General features: G+C 35.0%; 2 protein-coding genes and 1 long non-coding RNA gene across 9 annotated transcripts; 2 read left to right on the top strand and 1 right to left on the bottom strand.

The window, feature by feature from the left end:
- The first annotated feature begins 82 nt into the window (after positions 1-82).
- Positions 83-4,502, top strand: LOC149388215 (spermidine synthase 1-like). 5 transcript variants are annotated; one of them, XM_089623933.1, is made up of 12 exons: positions 83-470; positions 966-1,042; positions 1,156-1,278; positions 1,402-1,506; positions 1,607-1,679; positions 1,758-1,829; positions 1,947-2,142; positions 2,613-2,708; positions 2,856-2,972; positions 3,262-3,357; positions 3,660-3,938; positions 4,059-4,502. In XM_089623933.1, exons 1-9 carry the CDS (start codon positions 461-463, stop codon positions 2,884-2,886), a joined length of 783 nt encoding a protein of 260 aa, XP_089480059.1. In that variant the 5' UTR covers positions 83-460; the 3' UTR covers positions 2,887-2,972; positions 3,262-3,357; positions 3,660-3,938; positions 4,059-4,502. The 5 variants fall into 5 exon arrangements, with proteins under 5 accessions (XP_089480059.1, XP_089480057.1, XP_089480056.1 ...); XM_089623931.1 differs by lacking the exon at positions 83-470 and having other exon boundaries at positions 2,637-2,708; XM_089623930.1 differs by lacking the exon at positions 83-470 and having other exon boundaries at positions 4,050-4,502.
- Positions 4,503-5,383: 881 nt separating this feature from the next.
- Positions 5,384-8,580, top strand: LOC149388214 (ALG6, ALG8 glycosyltransferase family). Its single transcript, XM_089621526.1, has 4 exons — positions 5,384-6,215; positions 6,702-6,908; positions 7,587-7,824; positions 8,154-8,580. Exons 1-4 carry the CDS (start codon positions 5,412-5,414, stop codon positions 8,543-8,545), a joined length of 1,641 nt encoding a protein of 546 aa, XP_089477652.1. The 5' UTR covers positions 5,384-5,411; the 3' UTR covers positions 8,546-8,580.
- A 3,915-nt stretch (positions 8,581-12,495) lies between these two features.
- On the bottom strand, positions 12,496-14,903 carry LOC149388213 (uncharacterized). 3 transcript variants are annotated; one of them, XR_016300570.1, is made up of 4 exons: positions 14,848-14,903; positions 13,922-14,665; positions 13,379-13,511; positions 12,496-12,997 (listed from the first exon to the last, which is right to left on the bottom strand). It is a non-coding gene; the product is annotated as an uncharacterized LOC149388213 (long non-coding RNA). The 3 variants fall into 3 exon arrangements; XR_016300571.1 differs by having other exon boundaries at positions 13,922-14,065; positions 14,848-14,901; XR_016300569.1 differs by lacking the exon at positions 14,848-14,903 and having other exon boundaries at positions 13,922-14,820.
- Positions 14,904-19,429: the final 4,526 nt, after the last annotated feature.

Raw genomic sequence — 19,429 nt, 5'->3', positions numbered from 1 at the left:
GCGACACGTGGCTAAATTTGCCACCTTCTTTGCGCGACACGTGGCTAAATTGGCCTATTCCTTGCGTTTTCTTTTCCTCTTCCTTCTTCAGCTTCATTCGATACCCACGCCATCGATTCGTCTTCTTCTAAAAACCCACGCCATCGATTCGTGTTCTTCTAAAATCAAATTCATTTATCTTACTTCTTGATGTGTGTGTGTCAGTGTGTTGTGTGACCTTTCAATAGCTCATCTATACTTTCACACTATTCTTCTTTTTCTAATATCGAACAGAACTTTTTAGGTTTTCCTGTTTTTTTTTTCTAGAGAGAGAGAGAGCCATGGCCGACGAGTTCGCCGCCGTGTCCACCGATTTGCCGGTGAAGAGGAAGAGAACGGAGTCTCTGCTACTCCGGCGGTTCCCTTGGACGCCGATTCCGTTCCATCCGTAATCCCAGGCTGGTTCTCCGAGATCAGCCCAATGTGGCCTGGTTCGATTCTCACCTTTTTCTGTTGTTTGTTTGGCTTCAGAGAAAGGAATATAAAATAAAATAAAGTCTTAATCCTTTCTAAAACCACGGATTTTTATATATTTTTTTTTTGTTGATATGAACATGCTTGGGTTTCGTATTGATTATTGAATTTTTTTACTGTATAATACGCACATATAACTGAGTATGAATCGAAATCGCATCTTTATTGTGGTTTGGTGTTCTCAGTTTTCAAGATTGAGCATACAAAACCGTTATGCTATGTTTTTATTTACTACGTTAGTGGCAAGAGTTTGTGACTGATAATTATGTTGTTTTGTTTGCCTAAATATTCCACCTTAAGATGCTTTGAAGCTTGGATTTTGCATATTGATTTCTGTGTATCACGTTGGAACTGAGTCTATTGGTGATATTTTATTTACAAAAAAAAAAAAAAAAAAAAAAAAGATTATTGTATTTTTAAAATATGGTTTGGCATACTTTTGAATTTCACAGGAGAGGCTCACTCGTTGAAGATGGAGAAGATTTTATTCAGAGGAAAGTCTGACTACCAGGATGTGATGGTCTTCCAGGTAAATAATAATAATAATAAATAAGAACAAAACATGTTTCACAAGATTTCGCTCCGATTATTTACGTCTCGTTGTTATTGACACCGATGCTGCGATTCTCTTGGTTTTCTCAGTCGGCCTCGTACGGGAAGGTTCTTGTTTTGGACGGTGTGATTCAGCTCACTGAGAGAGACGAGTGTGCGTACCAAGAGATGATTACCCACCTTCCCTTGTGCTCGATTCCGGACCCGAAGAAGGTTAGTTCAGAAGCCAAATGGTTGACCATCTAAGGAAGCGAGAGAATGTAAATCGTAGTTTTAACTATAGCATGAACTCTCTCTCTCACTGATTAAAAAAAAAAAACCGGTCTCGTTTTATAGGTGTTGGTTATCGGCGGCGGAGATGGCGGGGTTTTGCGTGAAGTGGCTCGTCACGCCTCTGTGGATCAGATCGATATATGCGAAATCGATAAAATGGTGGTTGATGTAAGTTTTACTTTTGTTTATGCAACAACAAAAAAAAGTGTTAGTTTTTCGAGTGAATTCTTTGCTGATTCTGGTTTTTTTTTTTTTTTTTTCCCCTCAGGTGTCGAAAGAATATTTCCCTCAAGTAGCCATCGGGTTCGGGGACCCGCGCGTGAACCTTCATATCGGCGATGGTAACGATCGCTTTCTTACATCTCTCTCTCCATTTTTTTTTTCCTTTTCTAATCGTGTGTTTTCTTGGATCAACATAGGAGTTGCGTTTCTGAAAGCTGTTCCGGAAGGATCGTACGACGCTGTTATCGTCGATTCTTCTGACCCGATCGGTAATAATAATAATATTAATACCAACACCACGTTTCGAAACCCGCATTCTCTGCTTTGAAATTCAGGCTTGAAATCTTTTTTCTTTTTCTTTTTTTTTTGTGTGTGGCTCGTATCAGGTCCCGCGGAAGAGCTTTTCAAGAAGCCGTTCTTCGAGTCGGTGGGGAAGGCTCTACGACCGGGCGGAGTTGTGTGCACTCAGGCCGAGAGCATTTGGCTGCACATGCACATCATCGAGGACATTGTCTCAAACTGTCGCCAGACATTCAAAGGCTCGGTCAACTATGCTTGGACCACCGTCCCTACTTACCCGATGTATACATACATACATACATACATACATTGACAAAGCTACATGGTTGTGAAGAGGGGCAACTTAGTGATTATTAAAATCATTAGTGAGACTGAAAACTCTATTTTTGAAAGCTAAACTTATTCAAAACTATGTAAAACCTATATATTTGTCTCCTTCCTTTAGAAGTTATTTAATAATGTGCATTGAAAATACTGTTTTTTTTTTGTTTTTTTTTTTATTTTTTTTTTATCTTTAGTGATTATTAAAAACCGTTAGTGAGACTAAACTCTATTTTTGAAAGCCAGACTTACCTATATATTTGTCTCCTTCCTTTAAAAAGTTAATAAATATTGTGCGTTGAAAAAAAAAATATTTCTTCATTTTTGTTAAACATAAAAAATAATTATTACAGCCCTATCTTTTGCTTCTGAATTTTATACAGTTTGAAAACCGTATAAAATATTGCTTTATTACAAATTTATTTTGTTAGTGTCTCAGTTAGCTTGATTGTCAGGAATGTGCACGGAAACAGACTTAATGGAACTATCTTGAGTGCTTTGCAGAGACTTGAAAGCATGACATATCTGTAAGGACAATGCAATTTCTTTTTATCGTGAAATTTATGGCTCATAAAACTTTAGTTGTAATAATCTGGCTCATATAGGAGGCTAATTGATAATTATGTAGATGATAAATTTATGTCTTGATGATCTTACGTTTGACGTGGTGACAGGAACGCGTGGTTGAGTTTATCGGACTATTGAAGGTAAAAGTGGTTAAAGGAACGGGTTTAGCTATCAGAGATATGCTGTCCAGCGATCCTTATGTTGTTTTGACTCTTGGTCAACAGGTTTGTTGTTTCTCTTTTTGTCTTCATGTCCCTGAGAATCATATAAATAGAAGTACTGCCCGCATTTGAAGTCCCTTTAGTGATTGCCATGGAAAAAGAAACATCCATTTTGGAGAAATATTTTTGCATTAGGATTAAATTTCAATATTAGTTTGATTTGTTTGCTCCTCCGGCTTCAGAGCTTGATGTCCCTAAAGGTCTTCTTAGCATAGTTTTACATTTAGATGATCAATTGATGCAAAAAAAAAAAAAATGAATTGGTGATGATCAAGTGTTGTTGTTATTGTAGACCGTTCAAACAATCGTGGTCAAAGGCAATTTGAATCCAGTATGGACCGAGGAACTCATGCTATCAGTTCCTCAGCATTTCGGAGCCTTAAAGTTGGTAAGCAAATTTATTTATTTATTTTTAAATAGTAGTGGAAAAAGAAATTATTATTCTAACGAGAAATCTGTTCCTACCTAAAGCGCCTTAATTATTTGTTTATGCATACAAACAATGTGATTAGATACCATTGAACAAATTGATGTTCAATATTCATTGATAAAATAGTCTGAAGGACAAGATTAACGGGTATTTGAGACACCACTTACAGTAAAAACATATCATAGTTAAAGTTGTAGGGTGATGAAGAAAATCATTTCTGGCAATCTTAAAACGCAATATGGTTTTCGGTGTGGACACAGGGTTTTCGATCACGACACGTTTTCGGCGGATGACATAATGGGAGAGGCGGAGATCGATCTCCAGCCCTTGATTACTTCGGCGATGGCTTTTGGAGACGCAGGTATGTTTGGGAACATGCAAATCGGGAAGTGTCTGAAGTCTCACGACAATGCCCTCAAAGAGGACAGCACAGTCAACATCGCCGACGGAAAAGTCAAACAGGAGTTGACCCTCAAGCTCCAGAATGTCGAGTCCGGAGAAATGGAGCTAGAACTCGAGTGGATGCCTCTTGACCAGTAGTAAGTACTTGCGTGCACACATAAAAAAAAAAAAAATCAACTATTCTTTGTTCGAAAATCGTGCGATATTAATAAGTCAGATCTCAACATCTCTTGCACTCATCGAAGAAGAATCTGCAGATGTTCCAGGTCAGCCAAAAAACACAGAATTGAATGACATTTCCGTTCCAAAATCCGTTGAGAAAGAGCAGGTCATATCTACAACATACCAACCTGAGGCACAACAAAGTGATGGCCACTCCTCCAAGAACGGTACTTCTAACCGTGAAAATCTGAACACCAAGCTCAAGAAAAAGCCAAAAATTGAAGAAAAAAAAACCAACTAACGTGTTACTTTTTTGTCGAAACCAAACTCTGTTTTTTGGATGACTTGCCCTTAAATTCACTCTTTTGATTATAGATATAGAATGTGGGCTGCTCTTGAATTTTTTTTCTTGTATTATCCGAATGTTTCGGTTGCCGATCTAGATTTTGTGATATGTCAAAAATCGATCGTTGGACGTATGTTTACCAACATTTTGAACTTGAAAATGACAAGTATATAATTATACTATGTTCATGATATTTATAGTCTCCTCATTTACTTGATAGTTTATCAATTATATAGAAGTACAATTATGTTCAATTAGTTGGTAAGTGCATAGTTTCGTTCACTGCAACGCTATCTTACAAGAACGATTTTGAATTTCTTCATACATACTCATGTTCAATATACGATCATTCGCGCGTGGCGCGTAACCACCACTAGTTTCCTTAAAAAAAATTATGTGAAAAGTGAAAATCCACCAGATTTCGCACACGTGTGATCTCTCCCTCTTAATGCAAGAGTTGCGTATCGGCCTTTGTGCTAATTTACAGGAAAATGTGGTCTCATATTGTTGAATATATGGCATCCAGATTTTGAATTATTTTAAAGCAATAAAACATAAAACTCTAAAAGAAGTTGAAAACATAACTTGTAATTAAAATACTTCTTGAAATACAATCTTATTCTAAATACTCCACGTTATTCAGGGTATAGTTCGAAATTTTAAGAGCAAGATTAAAATTATATTTGTTTTGGAGAACTGTTAAGTTTTTAGTCTAAAACAAATCTTAAAAAAAAATATGCTATGTTTAATCTCTCCCATAAAATAATAACTTCAAAAACAAGTATGATTTTATAGGTACTTTGGTCAATTTGCCACGACATATAAACTTAATTAAACTCATAATGACACAAAAAAAAAAAAAAAAAAAAATTATCTTTTGTGTCAAAAAAATGTGTAGTTTCTATAAATTTTTTCATAATATAGTAGGTTTAGTTTTTTTTTTAAAAAAAAAATTGAAATATATATATATTTTTTTATATAAAAAATCAAAATATTCTTCTGATAATTCTCACCCTTAAAAAATTAGAAAATAAATTAAACTTTTTTTTTAGGACACTGTATTCCCCTGAAGTAGCTAAAAATCACTTCTTCTGGGCGTCGAATGCCTGTGCACGAACTTGAATGTGAAACCACATTTTCCAAGCTTTCACTTCCATCCATGGAAGAGCAAAGAAATCGAAAGTCCGATTCCCAGAACACCACTTCACGGCGGATTTGGTGGCTCTTCGGATTATCCGCTTGCGTGAAGCTCCTTCTGATCCCATCGTACCGGAGCACGGACTTCGAGGTCCATCGCAACTGGCTTGCTCTCACTCACTCTCTCCCTCTCTCCCGATGGTACTCCGACGAGACCAGTCCATGGACGCTCGACTATCCGCCTTTCTTCGCCTACTTCGAACGATTCCTCTCCATCTTCGCTAGCCTCGTCGATCCTCTCATCGTTGACCTCGAAAAGGGCTTGAATTACGACTCCACTACGGTAATTTACTTTCAGAGACTCACCGTCGTTCTCTCCGACATCTGTCTCCTGTACGGAACCCACAGGATCGCGAGGAAGCTCGATAGCAGAAGGAAATTCGTGATCTGGATGTTGGTCATATGGTCGCCGATGCTTGTGATCGTCGATCACATTCATTTCCAATACAACGGGTTTCTGATCGGGATTCTGTTGGTTTCGCTCTCGTTTTTGGAGGAAGGGAAGGACTTGATCGGAGGGTTGTTCTTCGCGGCGCTTCTGTGCTTTAAGCACCTCTTTGCCGTGGCGGCGCCGGTTTTTTTCGTCTACTTACTGAGGCATTACTGCTGGAGAGGATTTTCCCTAGGGCTTGCCCGGCTTTCGACTATGGGGGCGGTCGTGGCTGCGATTTTCGCGGCGGCTTTTGGGCCGTTTGTTTATTATGGCCAGGTAATTTTTCTTTTTTCCCGCTAGCTTATCTTATATGTTATTGTTCACGGATAGAATTTCATAGAAGAGAAAAAAGATGATACAGAAGTGTGTTCGAGCTGCTTGACTCAATGGTGTTCATGGCTCTTCGGATTATGATATATGGTCCTATAGTGAGAGATATAAACTTCATCTTGGAAAAAAAACTTACTGATTTTTACCATGTTTGTGCGATGCATGAACTGGGAGCCGTGTTATGAAGGGTCAGTCTTGAACGTATGTGAATTAATTCAGAGTAATGCGTGGGAAAATGACTTCAAATTCCAACTGTTTATGTGATTCGGCGTACCATTGAGACTGCAAAGAATGATTTGGAAAAAAAATGTTGCGACAATGGAACGTATGTAGATTTTTAAATGATTTGGGAGGAACACATTGTTATTTATTAGATTTTTTTTTTCTCCTACTGTGTATTGATTTGTGAAACACTTTATTCTAAATTTGCAGATACACCAAGTTATTAGTCGGATGTTTCCGTTTGGGAGGGGACTTTGTCATGCCTATTGGGCTCCGAATTTTTGGGTATTTTACATCATACTAGACAAAGGGCTTGCATTCTTACTCAGAAGACTTGGGTTTGATATTAGCTTACCTGAGGCTTCATTCACTGGTGGGCTTGTTGGGGATTCGTCACCTTTTGCCATATTACCTCAGGTAAATAAGGTTCATGTTCGGATACTGATCCTATTGTGTGGTCCATTTGGCAAGATAGATTTCATAAGTCAGCATATAAAACCGTCACCTTTATTTCTGTAAGGATTTGCATTAGCCTAGGATGTGAATGATTGTATAATTTTTATTTTTTTATTTTATATATATATATATATATATATATATAGAAGAAACAGAAATTTACATTTAAAACCTGAGCCCTCCAGAAAGGAAGGACAACAGAAACAACGCCCCCACACCCCAAAGCCTAGACCAAACGCCATAAGAGCACGCCAGCCTGTAAAACCTAAGAAAGGGGCGAACTAGAACATTACAGAAAAGAAAAGAAAAAGGAAAAAACCAGGCCTACAAATCATGTTTTATGGTGGTGCATATAAAGAACTGGTATGACATTAGTACCTTGTGCCATTCTCTGAGCTTGAAGTTCAACCAAAAGCCTGCAAAGTTAAAATGAAGAAATGTCAGCTTTCTTCTTCTATACTTGGGGTTAAAAAGCCTAAAAACCCGATTCAGCTCTTAAATTGATTGCAAAAAAATAGAGTCTAGAGTCAGCTTTTGACATGGATTCCGAACTTGGTTATTGATCTTTGGATATTGTTTGACTTGATAATATTAATTTCCTTTCTCTGTTTTTGATGAATGGGAATGTTAAATTGACAGATCACACCGTTAACGACACTCGCTATGGTTCTACTTGCTTTATCTCCATGTCTTATAAAAACTTGGAGGAATCCACAGCCGAGGATGATCAGCAGATGGGTAGCGTATGCTTACATGTGTGGGTTCTTATTTGGATGGCATGTACACGAAAAGGCATCACTTCATTTTGTTATCCCACTTGCCATCGTTGCAGTGCAGAGCATAGACGATGCCAGGCATTTCTTCATCATATCGATAGGTACTGTGGAGAAATATTAGGGTTTTTTTTTTTATACTTCCAAGAACACACAATTAGAGAAAAACCATCATTGTTACTTGATTCATGATTAAGTGAAAAAGGTTTTATAATAAATTGCCCATGCTGGTGAACAATTCTGTGATGTTTTCATAGCACATTATCAATATGCTTATCATTCTCCGTATCTTACCAAACCAAAGAAATTGTAGACGAACTTGGCTTGTAATGAAATAATTATTTTTAAATTTAAACCTGCGATATCGATCTAGTCTTGTTTAGTTATGCTACAACTTTTTCCTAACCAAACCGTTCTACATTGTAATCTGCAGTGTCATGTTATTCTCTATTTCCGCTTCTGTTTGGAGCCCAAGAATACCCAATAAAAGTGTCGTTGCTACTACTATACACCGTCGTGACATGGCTGGGATTCTCTGCACTTTTTAGAAGCGGTGTATCGTCCAAATCGCATTCGGTAAAAAAGAAGAAAGGTAATCAAATGAAATCGACGGAAACCCGTGAAGTGGGATTCAGCATTGGTTGGATTGGGAAGTGTTACTTGGCGGGTATTGTGATTGTTGAATTATCGGCTCAGATTTTGCTTCCTCTGGTTCTGGGAGATCAGTTTCCTTTCATACCGCTCATTCTGGTTTCAACATATTGTGCTATTGGGGTCATGTACTCTTGGATTTGGCAGTTAAAACAGATAGTAAAATCCGGCTGATTTATGATCGTTCGATGAGGTTTTTTATTTTTAAATTAGTTTTCTTGTGGGTTTATGAAGTTTTCATCCTATATTAACACTGATGTAACAATATGAATATGAATATACATACGTTTCGAATTCAACCGGCCTTATTCTTGAACTTTTTACATCTGTTTTGATATCAAACGCCTACTGATACGATATGGAAAAAGTTTGACTTACCATTCCCAAAAGAAATTTGAGTATTCGTGGTCCCTGGTTGGATAAAAATTATAACTTTGAGCTATTTGAAACTTGTCAATGCATTTTAGTGAATGTTTGGTCAACAACTAAAAATTATCCAATTTGATAAGTGATTATAAGAGTGAAATCTAATGTTATGAGGGGCTAATTTTCGATTATTAATGAAACGCTGACGAGGAATTCTAATGTTTCAAGAAGTCTATAGCTGTAACTTCCTAAAAGTGATAGAATGAAATAATCAAATATTCAAAATTGTAGATGAAAACTTAAATATTAGAATACAAGTGTGATTTAAAAGGAAGAAAAATCATCTCAACTAAAATATAAAATGTCAATTAAGTTTATTTAGACTACTTAGCACGGAACATTAACTACTATATTATACAATTTTAAAGTTTGACTTTGACCTGACTTATTACACGTGATTTGTATTAAAAATCTAGTCTTTAGATGAAATTTTACTTATAGTAGCAACTTTTTAGTTTAATCTTTAAACTCCAATAATTTGTACTTAACTGACACATTATCTTTTACCCATCCATTTATTTTAGAGATTTTTAAAGATTATTTTGTTATAAGTTAAAAAAATGTATAAAAAATGAAAGAAAAGGTTAAATAATAAAAAAAAATCAAAATCGCTCAAAATTTGAACAGAACTAACATCTAGAAATTTCAGAGCTATGACTTCATCTGGCATTGTTGTACTTAAAAAAAATGCTTTTAAATTCTGCTGTAAAAAAAAATGTTTTCAAAAGCAAACATGCGTTTGGTAAACTATGGTAAAATAGCCGTAATCGTTAGCAGAAACAGATTTAGTATTTGATAATACTAATATTAATATTTGTAATTAATAATTATTTATATAAATATAATTAATAATAATAAGATATTCTTAAGTATATAAAAAATATTAAAGTGGGTGTCTATAGATTGTAAAAAATAAATTATAAATTTTAGTACTATCAAAAAATTATATGATAAAAGTATATAGAGACGATTAAAATTAAAAGTTAATGTAAGAGAATAAAAGTGCTATGACATAGAAAGAATAAATTCAAACTAAAACTAATAAAACAAACTTCAAAATATAATTTTTAATTTTTTAGTTAAAATGGCAGTGTAACGAAATAGCCAAAATGAAACTATAAAATTTGTTTTTAGCCTATGTTTCACAACTTTTAGGGAAATACCCAAGACTTATGTGGCAATAACTAAGGTCTGATTTACCCTTATTTATTAACAAATTCGTCACTTTCTCTCTCCTACTTTTTTCCTACACTTTTTTTACATAAAAACTTTAAAAAACCATATCTATCTCATATGAACTCGAAATTGAGTGATTCCAAATCCTACGGATTCGTGACGCCGAGATCTTCAAAAATAGATCCATTGTGTTTGATGAAAAATCATGTTTAATACCATAAATGTAGAAAAATCACGTTACTACCTTATATATGGAAATAACTGGAAATTTTTGAAATTATAAAAAAAAAATGAAAACGTAACTATGATGCATTAAACATAATTTTTCGTCAAACACAATGAGTCTATTTTTGAAGATCTCGACGCCACGAATTTGTAGGATCTGAAATCACTCAATTTCGAGTTCGTATGAGAAATATACGAATTTTTTAAGTTTTGATGTAAAAAAATTATTTGAAAAAAAATAGGAGAGAGAAAGTGACGAATTTGTTAATAAATAAGGGCAAATCAGACATTAATTATTGCCACATAAGCCATTTGACTATATCCCTAAAAATTGTCAAACATAGGCTAAATCCAAAATCACATATTTAAAGTGGCCTAGTTACTTACAAATCTCTTGAAATATAGAATAACACTTTTCAACTTTTTTTTTTTTTTTTATCAAACACGATTTAAGTTTTAGAAAAAGTTAAAAACAAGATTAATTTTTTTTTTTTTAAATGTTAAGCTTGCTTTTAACTTTTTCTAAAAACAAGCTTAATAAACAATGCCAGTATCTAAAATTTTAGAAGTCAAGCTACTATTTTTAGAGTTTTACCTTCAAATTGTTTGCTCTAATAAATAATTGTGTCCACGTGGTCATTTTAAAGTTTCATTTTAAATTTTTATAAGTAAATAATAAAACATTTGAGATGTTTATAAATATACAGTTATTTCCCTGATAAAAACCAATTTTAGACATGGCTATCAAGGAACAGTAAAGCCGCCCACATCACGAATAGAATCATATTAATAGATTTACAGGATTACAATTCTAACAGATAAATCATATTCTGAAACTTACATAGCAGTCTTAGGAGAAGACTAGTAAATGAACAACGTTATTTTTATTAAAAATAAAAAATAAAAAAAAATAGAAAACTAACCCACATTGACTTTTGGAAATTCCGTTTAACAAACTCTTAGTAAATATTAGATAAATAGTCACAAACTTCTCTTATTTACACATTTTTATTTTCTTTTTTGTTTTTGCGGTTAAGCTTTTTTAAACGTGTAAATAAAAACTTATGGCTATTTACTAAAAGATTTACTAAAGATTGACTAAATAGCAAATTAGATAGGTAAACAAGAGAAGGAGATGCATAATAATACGACGTCGTAGTAAATGATTATCACACATATCTTGCAACATTTTCACTGAAGCTAGAATAACAAAATCTCAAGCCATATAATATAATCAATGTTTATGTCGCCGCCAATATTTATAATTAAAATCTTGATTCTACCAAACTGAAACAAACGTTAGGAATGAGAAGAAAACATGAATACACATACTAATGAAGAAGATATGAAACCTTGGACGGCACGCAAGATCATAAGACCTTCGTACCTTGTTTTGCCTGCATTTATATATTCACAAGCTTGCAAACTGTTCCACAGTTTTCAGCATTTGTGCGACTAACAGTATTACTAAATCATTCACTTTTCATTGCAAGCGCAGGAGAGTGTAGAGAATGAGAAATTTCTCAGAAATAAGAGATAAGAATGAATAGGAAAACAATGAAAACGGATTTTCTGAATTAATAAAGAAAAAAATTATTAAAAGAAGAAGAGCAATATAAAAAGATGTAGGGAATAAACAGCAGACCCTCCAAAGAATAAAAGAGGGGATGGTCTTCACATAGAACTTTATATCAACTTTCTATGTCGAACCCTTAAGAAGTCGAGAAAGGTAAAAGAAACTATACAAAATATGTAATTATAAAAATGTTCCTTACTGAAGGACTTCAAACAAAATCAGAAAGATTAAACTGCACATTCTATGATTATAAACTCCGAGTTCACGGGGATGTGTTAAATGCTTGTGTTATTATGTCATAGGGAACACATAAACAAAATTAGATCCAGACTAGGAAACAGTACCAAAACTGAGGCCATTTACATATAAGAGGTGATAAAAACTAGATTAATTGCTCAAATATTCTCGACGACACAATGACAAATCACAAAAGCTGTTTCCTACCATTTCTACACATCTTCAGTCATTAGCCTTCAAAAACAAAGGACTAATCATAAAGAAAAAATATTTTGATTCCCTTTTTAATTTAACTTTTGTTTCTCCTAATTTTTATTTTTATCCTCCAAATTTAATTTTGATACTTGACCCCTTCTAATTTTAGTTTCTATCTTCACCCCTGCCTAGATCACAATCTTAAAAACAAAAAATAGCAGACAATAATTAGTTTAGAACAAGCAAAAAAGAAGGGAAAATTAAAAAGAGAAAGGTATAGAAGAAACTGCCTGCATAATGACAACAAGTCTCAGTCACCGATCATCCGAGTTGGGCAGCACAGCATAGGTGGACAGAGAAGGGTCGATATTGGTCCCAACCCATCTCTTAGAAGACCCTTAATTAATTGGAGGTGACGATATTGGTCCCGACCCATCTCTCAGCTCCATCGATACATAGACTCTAACAAACTCGTCGTAGTTGATCTCGCCATCGAAATGGAATCAACTTAAAAGATAAAAACAATGATATATAATGTAAGTGAGACATATTAGCAAAATAATATATACATATCAATGATGTAAGAAACAATATATTTTATATGTAAAAAGTTGAAAATAGACAAATTACAAAAGAGAGTTACATCCCTTGTGGTGCAGGACAATCCCCTAAGGCAAAAAGAGACCACACGCAATTAAAATACACAGCCCTAGGCCAAAGGGAATTATCTTACCAAACACAACGCAATAAAAAATTTGAATGAAGTCAGTCGCCTCAGATCTAGCCCTTCGCTACAAGACATTCAGAAAGAAGATGTGATTATGGTTAACATAAAAACTTAATTTGCATACTCAAAACACATACTCATCATCAGGTTTTGTATGTAATGCTACAGGCACAGATAAATTTCTGCGGTGATTCTGATCACAAACCATCTAATAAAAAGAGATGGTAGCGTTGTTCGCACTTGATAAGACCACTAGAAAAGTAAAACAATAACAAGAATAAATCATCTGAGGCAAACACAGCCAAATAAGAAAAAAGCATGGGGATTCAGACGGTACGGTACACACATACATGACGAGTGAAAGAGGAAACCGAGGAGACCACTGTAAGAGCAGATTTTCCTACAGAAATAATGAACAAAACACAGCCAAAAGACAGAATATTACCTGATATATCGCTGAGCACATGGCAGTGTGATGGATAAAATATCCCTCTAAGTCGGCTCAGTGGCGGTGACGAAGAACGGAGTCAGTAAGCCAAGGAAAAGAACCCATAATTCACATCTACAGCGAGCGCATTCTGGAGGAAGGCAATGAACAATATCTTGAAAGCTTATCCAGGTTAAAGGATTTTAAGTTTGTTTCGGGGCAACAAGTTCACCGGTATGAATATCCAGATAAAGGAAGACACTAATAATGATTACAATTTTATTTTTTTAATACTGCGAATAAAAGAAAATACTGCATAACTTAAAACGATAACATTTTTATTTTTTAATAATGTCAATAAAAGAAAATACTGCATAACTAATAACGATAACAATTTTTAATTTATATAAATGATAGAACATTTCAGATTTAAGAAGGATCGAGCAACAAATAATCAGAGCAAGTCTTTCACCTTACTTTTCATCCATACACAGAGAATTCCCAAACAATATAAGACCGGCCAGGTCATAACAGAGTTAGAGGTCTTTCATTCTCAGCTACCTCATCGTTTTGTTGATGGAATAGACGCCTCAACCATGGCCCACTGAAAAGTTCGCCGGTCGTTTCCCTGGGGATGCTCCACCATGCTACATTAAGATTCGAGGGACCCACGTGGCAATAAGCTTCGCGGTTGCGACTTTCTCTCTGCAGTTAACATAGAATAAGGATACAAGAATGGTAAATTGGCTATATAGAAATGAATAATAACACATGGACTGCCAATGTGCTGATCTGATTTGTGGAGTATCGGCATCAAACCAGCCCCGATGCTCCCAATGCTTTGAAACTCTTCACTTGGCATGTCAGGTCTCACGACCCTCCCAAACAAACGTTGTTCATTTTGAAGTGAATATTGATCAATGACCAAATCTTGAGAGCTTATCATAGTCAAAGAACCTTAAATTTGCAAATCCAATTTTATTTTTTTTGGGGCAACGAGGGGGAAGATACTGCAGAACTAATAACCAACTTTACGGTGTCGGTATAACGCTGCTCTTCCACATCATCACCACTGCAACGTAGGCTCTGCACACAACACATGAAGAAAAGCATGCATAGCCACAACGGTGATAATAACAGCGTGCAGCGATTCCGTAGCGGCGATCAGATACGTAGGAGACTCATTGCGGATTTGATGGTTGCCCAGGCAGGGCTCTAAGGGAGACATTGCGACGATCTTTGTGCCTGTGGCAGCATTACTTTTATGAAGGCTCGTATTCTTTAGAGGAAGAGGTTTTTGAAGCCCTAGACAGAGACCACAATATCTTAAATAAAAGCACACACCAGAAAGAAGGAAGAGGAAATTTTCATGGAGATGGAAAACTAACAAAATGCCTCTTAACAGATCAATATAAGCAATACATACGATCATGGAATCATAACCTTTCTTTAAAGTTAACAAGACAAGAAAGAAAACGATTACGTACCCATGTTGCGAAACCCCAGAAGCTCCGCCATGACATAGAGAAAACAGAAACTCCATATTCTCAGATCGAGAGAGGCGAGAAGCTTGTCACTCAAAGCTTCAGAATGCCTATAGTTGCTGAGAGGGTACATAGTGAGTCCAAAATCCCCAAAGAAAAGCGATAAATGGAAGAGCCACAGTGTAGAATAGAACCTTCTTCGAAAGTGTGTTGGCCAGTTTGGTGCAGAGCATCATGAACACAATAGCCAGGGGAACATGAACCTTGTCAAACCTGCTTCCCTTGGCCGTGACGGTTATAGCGGAGAAATGCGAAAAGTAAAAAAAAAATGATACAAAGTCAGACCAGGGAAAAAGAAAATTAAAGAAAACAATATACACACACTGTTCAATGAACAAAATCTTGAGAGGTTATTGTGGTGAAAGAACCTTTGAGTTTTCTTCGCAAAACCATTATTTTTGGGGTCAACAAGTTGAATATACAGCATCATTTAATAGTGAACCAATTTTTTTAAGAACATTTTCAGATTTAAGAGGTCGTGGGTTCAATCCCCACTGCAGCTAAGCTGCCTTAAAAAAAAAAAAGAAAAAAAAGAAAGAAAGGTTTTAGAAGATAAAAAGATTTTGAAAAATCCATGCGCTGGCTCGATCGCCCCAATGATGCGGCCACAACACTGCCCTTCCGCATCATCACCGCCTCCGCATCTACTCTTCTCACAACACATGTAGAAAAGCTCAGCGAAAACGATGATAATAACAGTGTGCACCGACCCTCAAGGCAATCATGACAAGGCAAGTTTTGCAAGGGACAAGTTTTTTTATGCATGATGGCTCAGAAAGGTTTTTAAAGCTCTAGACCATCATTTTTTAAATAAGATTGTAAATAATGGAAGATAGAAAAAAGTTTGAGAGGTTTTTGAAGATAAAAAAGATTTGAAAAAAAACAAAGTGTTGGACCGATCGCCCCCACGGTCGCTATAACGCTGCCCTTCCGCATCATCACCGCCTCCGATCCGCTCTCCTCACAACACATGTAGAAGAGCACAACGGCAACGGTGATGATAACAATGTGCAGCGACCCTTAAGGCGATCATGACCAAGCACTTTGTTGTGATGCGGAAGATTTTGAAAGCCTTCGACCAGAATTTTTAAATAGGATTGAAAATAATGGAAGATACAAAAATAATAAAGTCAAGACCCTCTCAATAGGAGTATAAAGAAAAAGCTTTTGAAAATATTAGGAGAAAATGGAAACTGAGAGCTCAACCTGGTCAAATTATTTTAAATTTGTTTTGCGGCAACAAGTTTACAGGTATGAATATACAGATGAAAGAAGATGCTAATGATGATTACATTTTTATCTTTTAATAACGCTAATTACAGAAAATACTGCATAACTAAAAGTGATAATAATTTTATCAAGCACTTTTCATGGAAAGAGGAATCAAACCTCAATCGTGTACAGTATCGGCATCAACCTGTCCCCAATGCTCCTAATGGCTTTGAAACTCTTAACTCGGTCTATCCAGTCTCACGACTCTCACAAACAAACCTTGTTCATATTGAAGTAAATATTGATCAATGAACAAATCTTGAGAGCTAATCGACCCTGCTTCCCTTGGCCGTGGTGGTTACAGCGGAAAGACGAAAAGAAAGAAAAAAAAAAAAAGAATACAAAGTCAGACCGGGGAAAAGAAAGCATAAAAAAAACAATATACATAGTGTTCAATGAACAAAATCTTGGAAGCCTATCGTGGTGAAAGAACATTGAGTTTGTTTTGCAAAACCATTATTTTTGGGGGCAACAAGTCAACAATTCGGCATAACTAATAGTGAACAAATTTTTTTAATAGAACATTTTCAGAGTTAAGGCTGGTTTTTGAAGATAACTTTTTTTTTTAAAAAAGAATAATAATCCATGCGAGGCAATATCATGACCAGACAAGGTTTGCAAGGGGCGAGTTTCTTTAAGCATGATGGCTCAGAAAGATTTTAAAAGCCCTATACCATACTTTTTTTTGTAAAAGAATTGAAAATAGAAAAGTGTTCAAGACCCTTTCATTTAATATTCAAAAAGGAAAAGCTTTTTAAAACAGACAAAAAATAGAGTTTTTCCAGATTAAAAAGAGGTTTTTGTAGATAGAAAAAAAAAAGGTTTAAAAAATCCATGTGCTGGCCCGATCGCCCCCACTGTGTGGCCAAAACGCTGCTCTTCCGCATCATCACCGCCTCCGATCCGCTCTCATCACAACACATGTAGAAGAGCACAACGGCTACGGTGATGATAACAGTGTGCATCCACCCTCGAGGCGATCATGACCAGGCAAGTTTTGCAAGGGACAAGTTTCTTTAGGCTTAGAAGGTTTAAAAATCTCGAGATTTTTTAAACAAGATTGAGAATAATTGAAGATAAAATAAATAAAAAATAAAATAAAAAGTTCCAGACCTTCTCAAAATTTTCAACCAAAGAAAAGCTTTTACAAAAAATAAGTAGAAAAATAGAGAGCTTTTTCAGATTTAAAAGGAGGTTTTTAAAGGTTAAAAAATATTTTTAAAATTCTTGCGTTGTCCCGACGGTGATGATAACAGCTTGCAGCGATTCCGTAGAAGCGATCGCAGATTTGAAGGTTCTCTTATGTTTTAGGGCAAACAAAAATATGTATTTGAAGCCCATACCACATTTTAAAAAAACAGAATAAGGAACAAATAAATTTCCGATTGATAGACTCTAAGCACGAATAACAAAAGGATCATGGATCGATAATTCTTCTTCTTTTACGTTTAAGAAAAAGAAAAGTTACGTACCGATGTTGCAAACCCTAGACCGGCCGTCAATTCCGTTCCGGAGCAAGGTCGTGAACTTCGTAGTAATGAGGACTAAAGCCTAGAGAGAGAGAGAGAGAGAAATGTATGAAATTGGCGGGGTGTGAAAGAATATATGTGTATATATATAAGACCGTCTGGTCAGGAGTTTCTAAAATACGCAATTCTATTTCTAAGCAAGTTTCCTGTTTCTCAGCGCATTAAATATCCAGCTGTAAATTAGGAGTAACGGAACTAATAGCATTAAATGTTGTAGGGAAAATAACACATTTATACCCTGTGTTTTAGTGAAATGTCGAGTTTAACCTTCGGTTTTCAAAAATGTCGAGTTCATACCCTCTGTTTAACTAAAATGACGAAATTATACCCTCTGTTTAACTAAAATGATGAAATTATACCCTGAAATAGGCAACAATGTCACGAATATTCTTTTTATTGACTTTTCATTGACGTTGACTATAATATTTATATATAAACACCAATTATCTTTATTCATTCGCGCCATATATGTAATTTATTTAAAAACTAAAAAATAAACAACAGTCTATTAATCGTGAAGAACACATAAAGAGGCAAATGGGTAAACATCGATAGTTGATAGTCATCAAAATCGCATATTCGAACAGAGAATCCAGGATTTAGAGTTACAATTCGAACACGGAATGAAGTCATTTCTTAGGAAGTATGAGTTTTATTATTTAATTTCAATTTAAGGCTATTTTTATTTCAAAATTGAGAATTTGAAAGCTAGGGTACTGATTTAGATTTAATTCGGTTTTTCTTATATAAGAGTTAATATCAATGAAAGGAAGATTTGTGATGCTGTTATTCATTTCAGGGTATAATTTTGTCATTTTAGTTAAACATAGGGTATAATTTCGTCATTTTAGTTAAACAGAGGGTATGAACTCGACATTTTTTAAAACCGATGGTTAAACTCGACATTTCACTAAAACACAGGGTATAAATGTGTTATTTTCCCTTAAATGTAATCAAGAAAAATCAATTAAGACAAGACTATTTGATAAAACAAAAAACAAACTTCCTTTATGCTCTTCAAGTACCAATCAGAAGGGTAAAAGAGAGATATTGCTGGCGAAAATAGGTTGTGAATTGATAGATCGGCGAAAGGCTTGGTAGCGTATATATGATCGTTGAGAGATTCCATTTGATTGGTTGATGAAAAGGAAAGTTGACTCCATTGAGTAAAGTTGACTGATAAAATATAAGGAAAATAAGAGAGAAAATTACTCCACTTTTGTTTTTTTTTTTTAAGGCAGCGGGATTGAACTCACGACCTCCACACATGAGGTGGTGTGAAATTACCATTAGGCTATCCTAGTTACCACACTCCACTTTTGTTTTTTAAAGAAGAAAATGCGAGGGCCTATATTTTTTGTATCTTCCCCTTTTCTTTTCTGGGTGACATATAAATATGAATTAGTGTGTATAAAAAATAGATTGTCTATATTTTTTAAATTTCTCTTTTTTATCTAAGTCATTATTGCAAAAAAAAAAAAACAAAAAAACAAAAAAACTCTTGACCAAGAAACCAAGATCAATGATACCACGCTTTGAAAATTAAGCTCTAACCAATTTTTTGAATAGGTAAAATGTCCAAAATACCTTATTAAAAATTTCAAAATCACTAGAAAATTGAAAGCAATAACTTCGAAACAAATTAGAAAAATGAAGACAAAACCTTCGAAACGAATAAAGAGATTAATATAAAAAGCTTCGAAATCACTAGTGTCAGAACAATT

Source organism: Urtica dioica, chromosome 8 (assembly GCF_054948205.1).
Source record: "Urtica dioica subsp. dioica isolate 48M chromosome 8, U.dioica_male_clone48M_v1_H2, whole genome shotgun sequence".
Taxonomy (NCBI): Eukaryota; Viridiplantae; Streptophyta; class Magnoliopsida; order Rosales; family Urticaceae; genus Urtica; species Urtica dioica.
Note: the sequence above shows the minus strand (reverse complement) of the source record. Positions and strands in the feature narration are given on the sequence as shown.

What these genes read in the sequence shown, in the direction of transcription:
- LOC149388215 (XM_089623933.1), top strand. An exon ending in TCGATAAAATGGTGGTTGAT is followed by an intron (nt 1,507 to 1,606) that starts GTAAGTTTTACT and finishes TTTTCCCCTCAG; the next exon opens with GTGTCGAAAGAATATTTCCC. An exon ending in CTTGAAAGCATGACATATCT is followed by an intron (nt 2,709 to 2,855) that starts GTAAGGACAATG and finishes ACGTGGTGACAG; the next exon opens with GAACGCGTGGTTGAGTTTAT.
- LOC149388214 (XM_089621526.1), top strand. Translation starts at nt 5,412, where the DNA reads ATGCCTGTGCACGAACTTGAATGTGAAACCACATTTTCCAAGCTTTCA. An exon ending in CTTTTGCCATATTACCTCAG is followed by an intron (nt 6,909 to 7,586) that starts GTAAATAAGGTT and finishes TTAAATTGACAG; the next exon opens with ATCACACCGTTAACGACACT. An exon ending in TTTCTTCATCATATCGATAG is followed by an intron (nt 7,825 to 8,153) that starts GTACTGTGGAGA and finishes TGTAATCTGCAG; the next exon opens with TGTCATGTTATTCTCTATTT.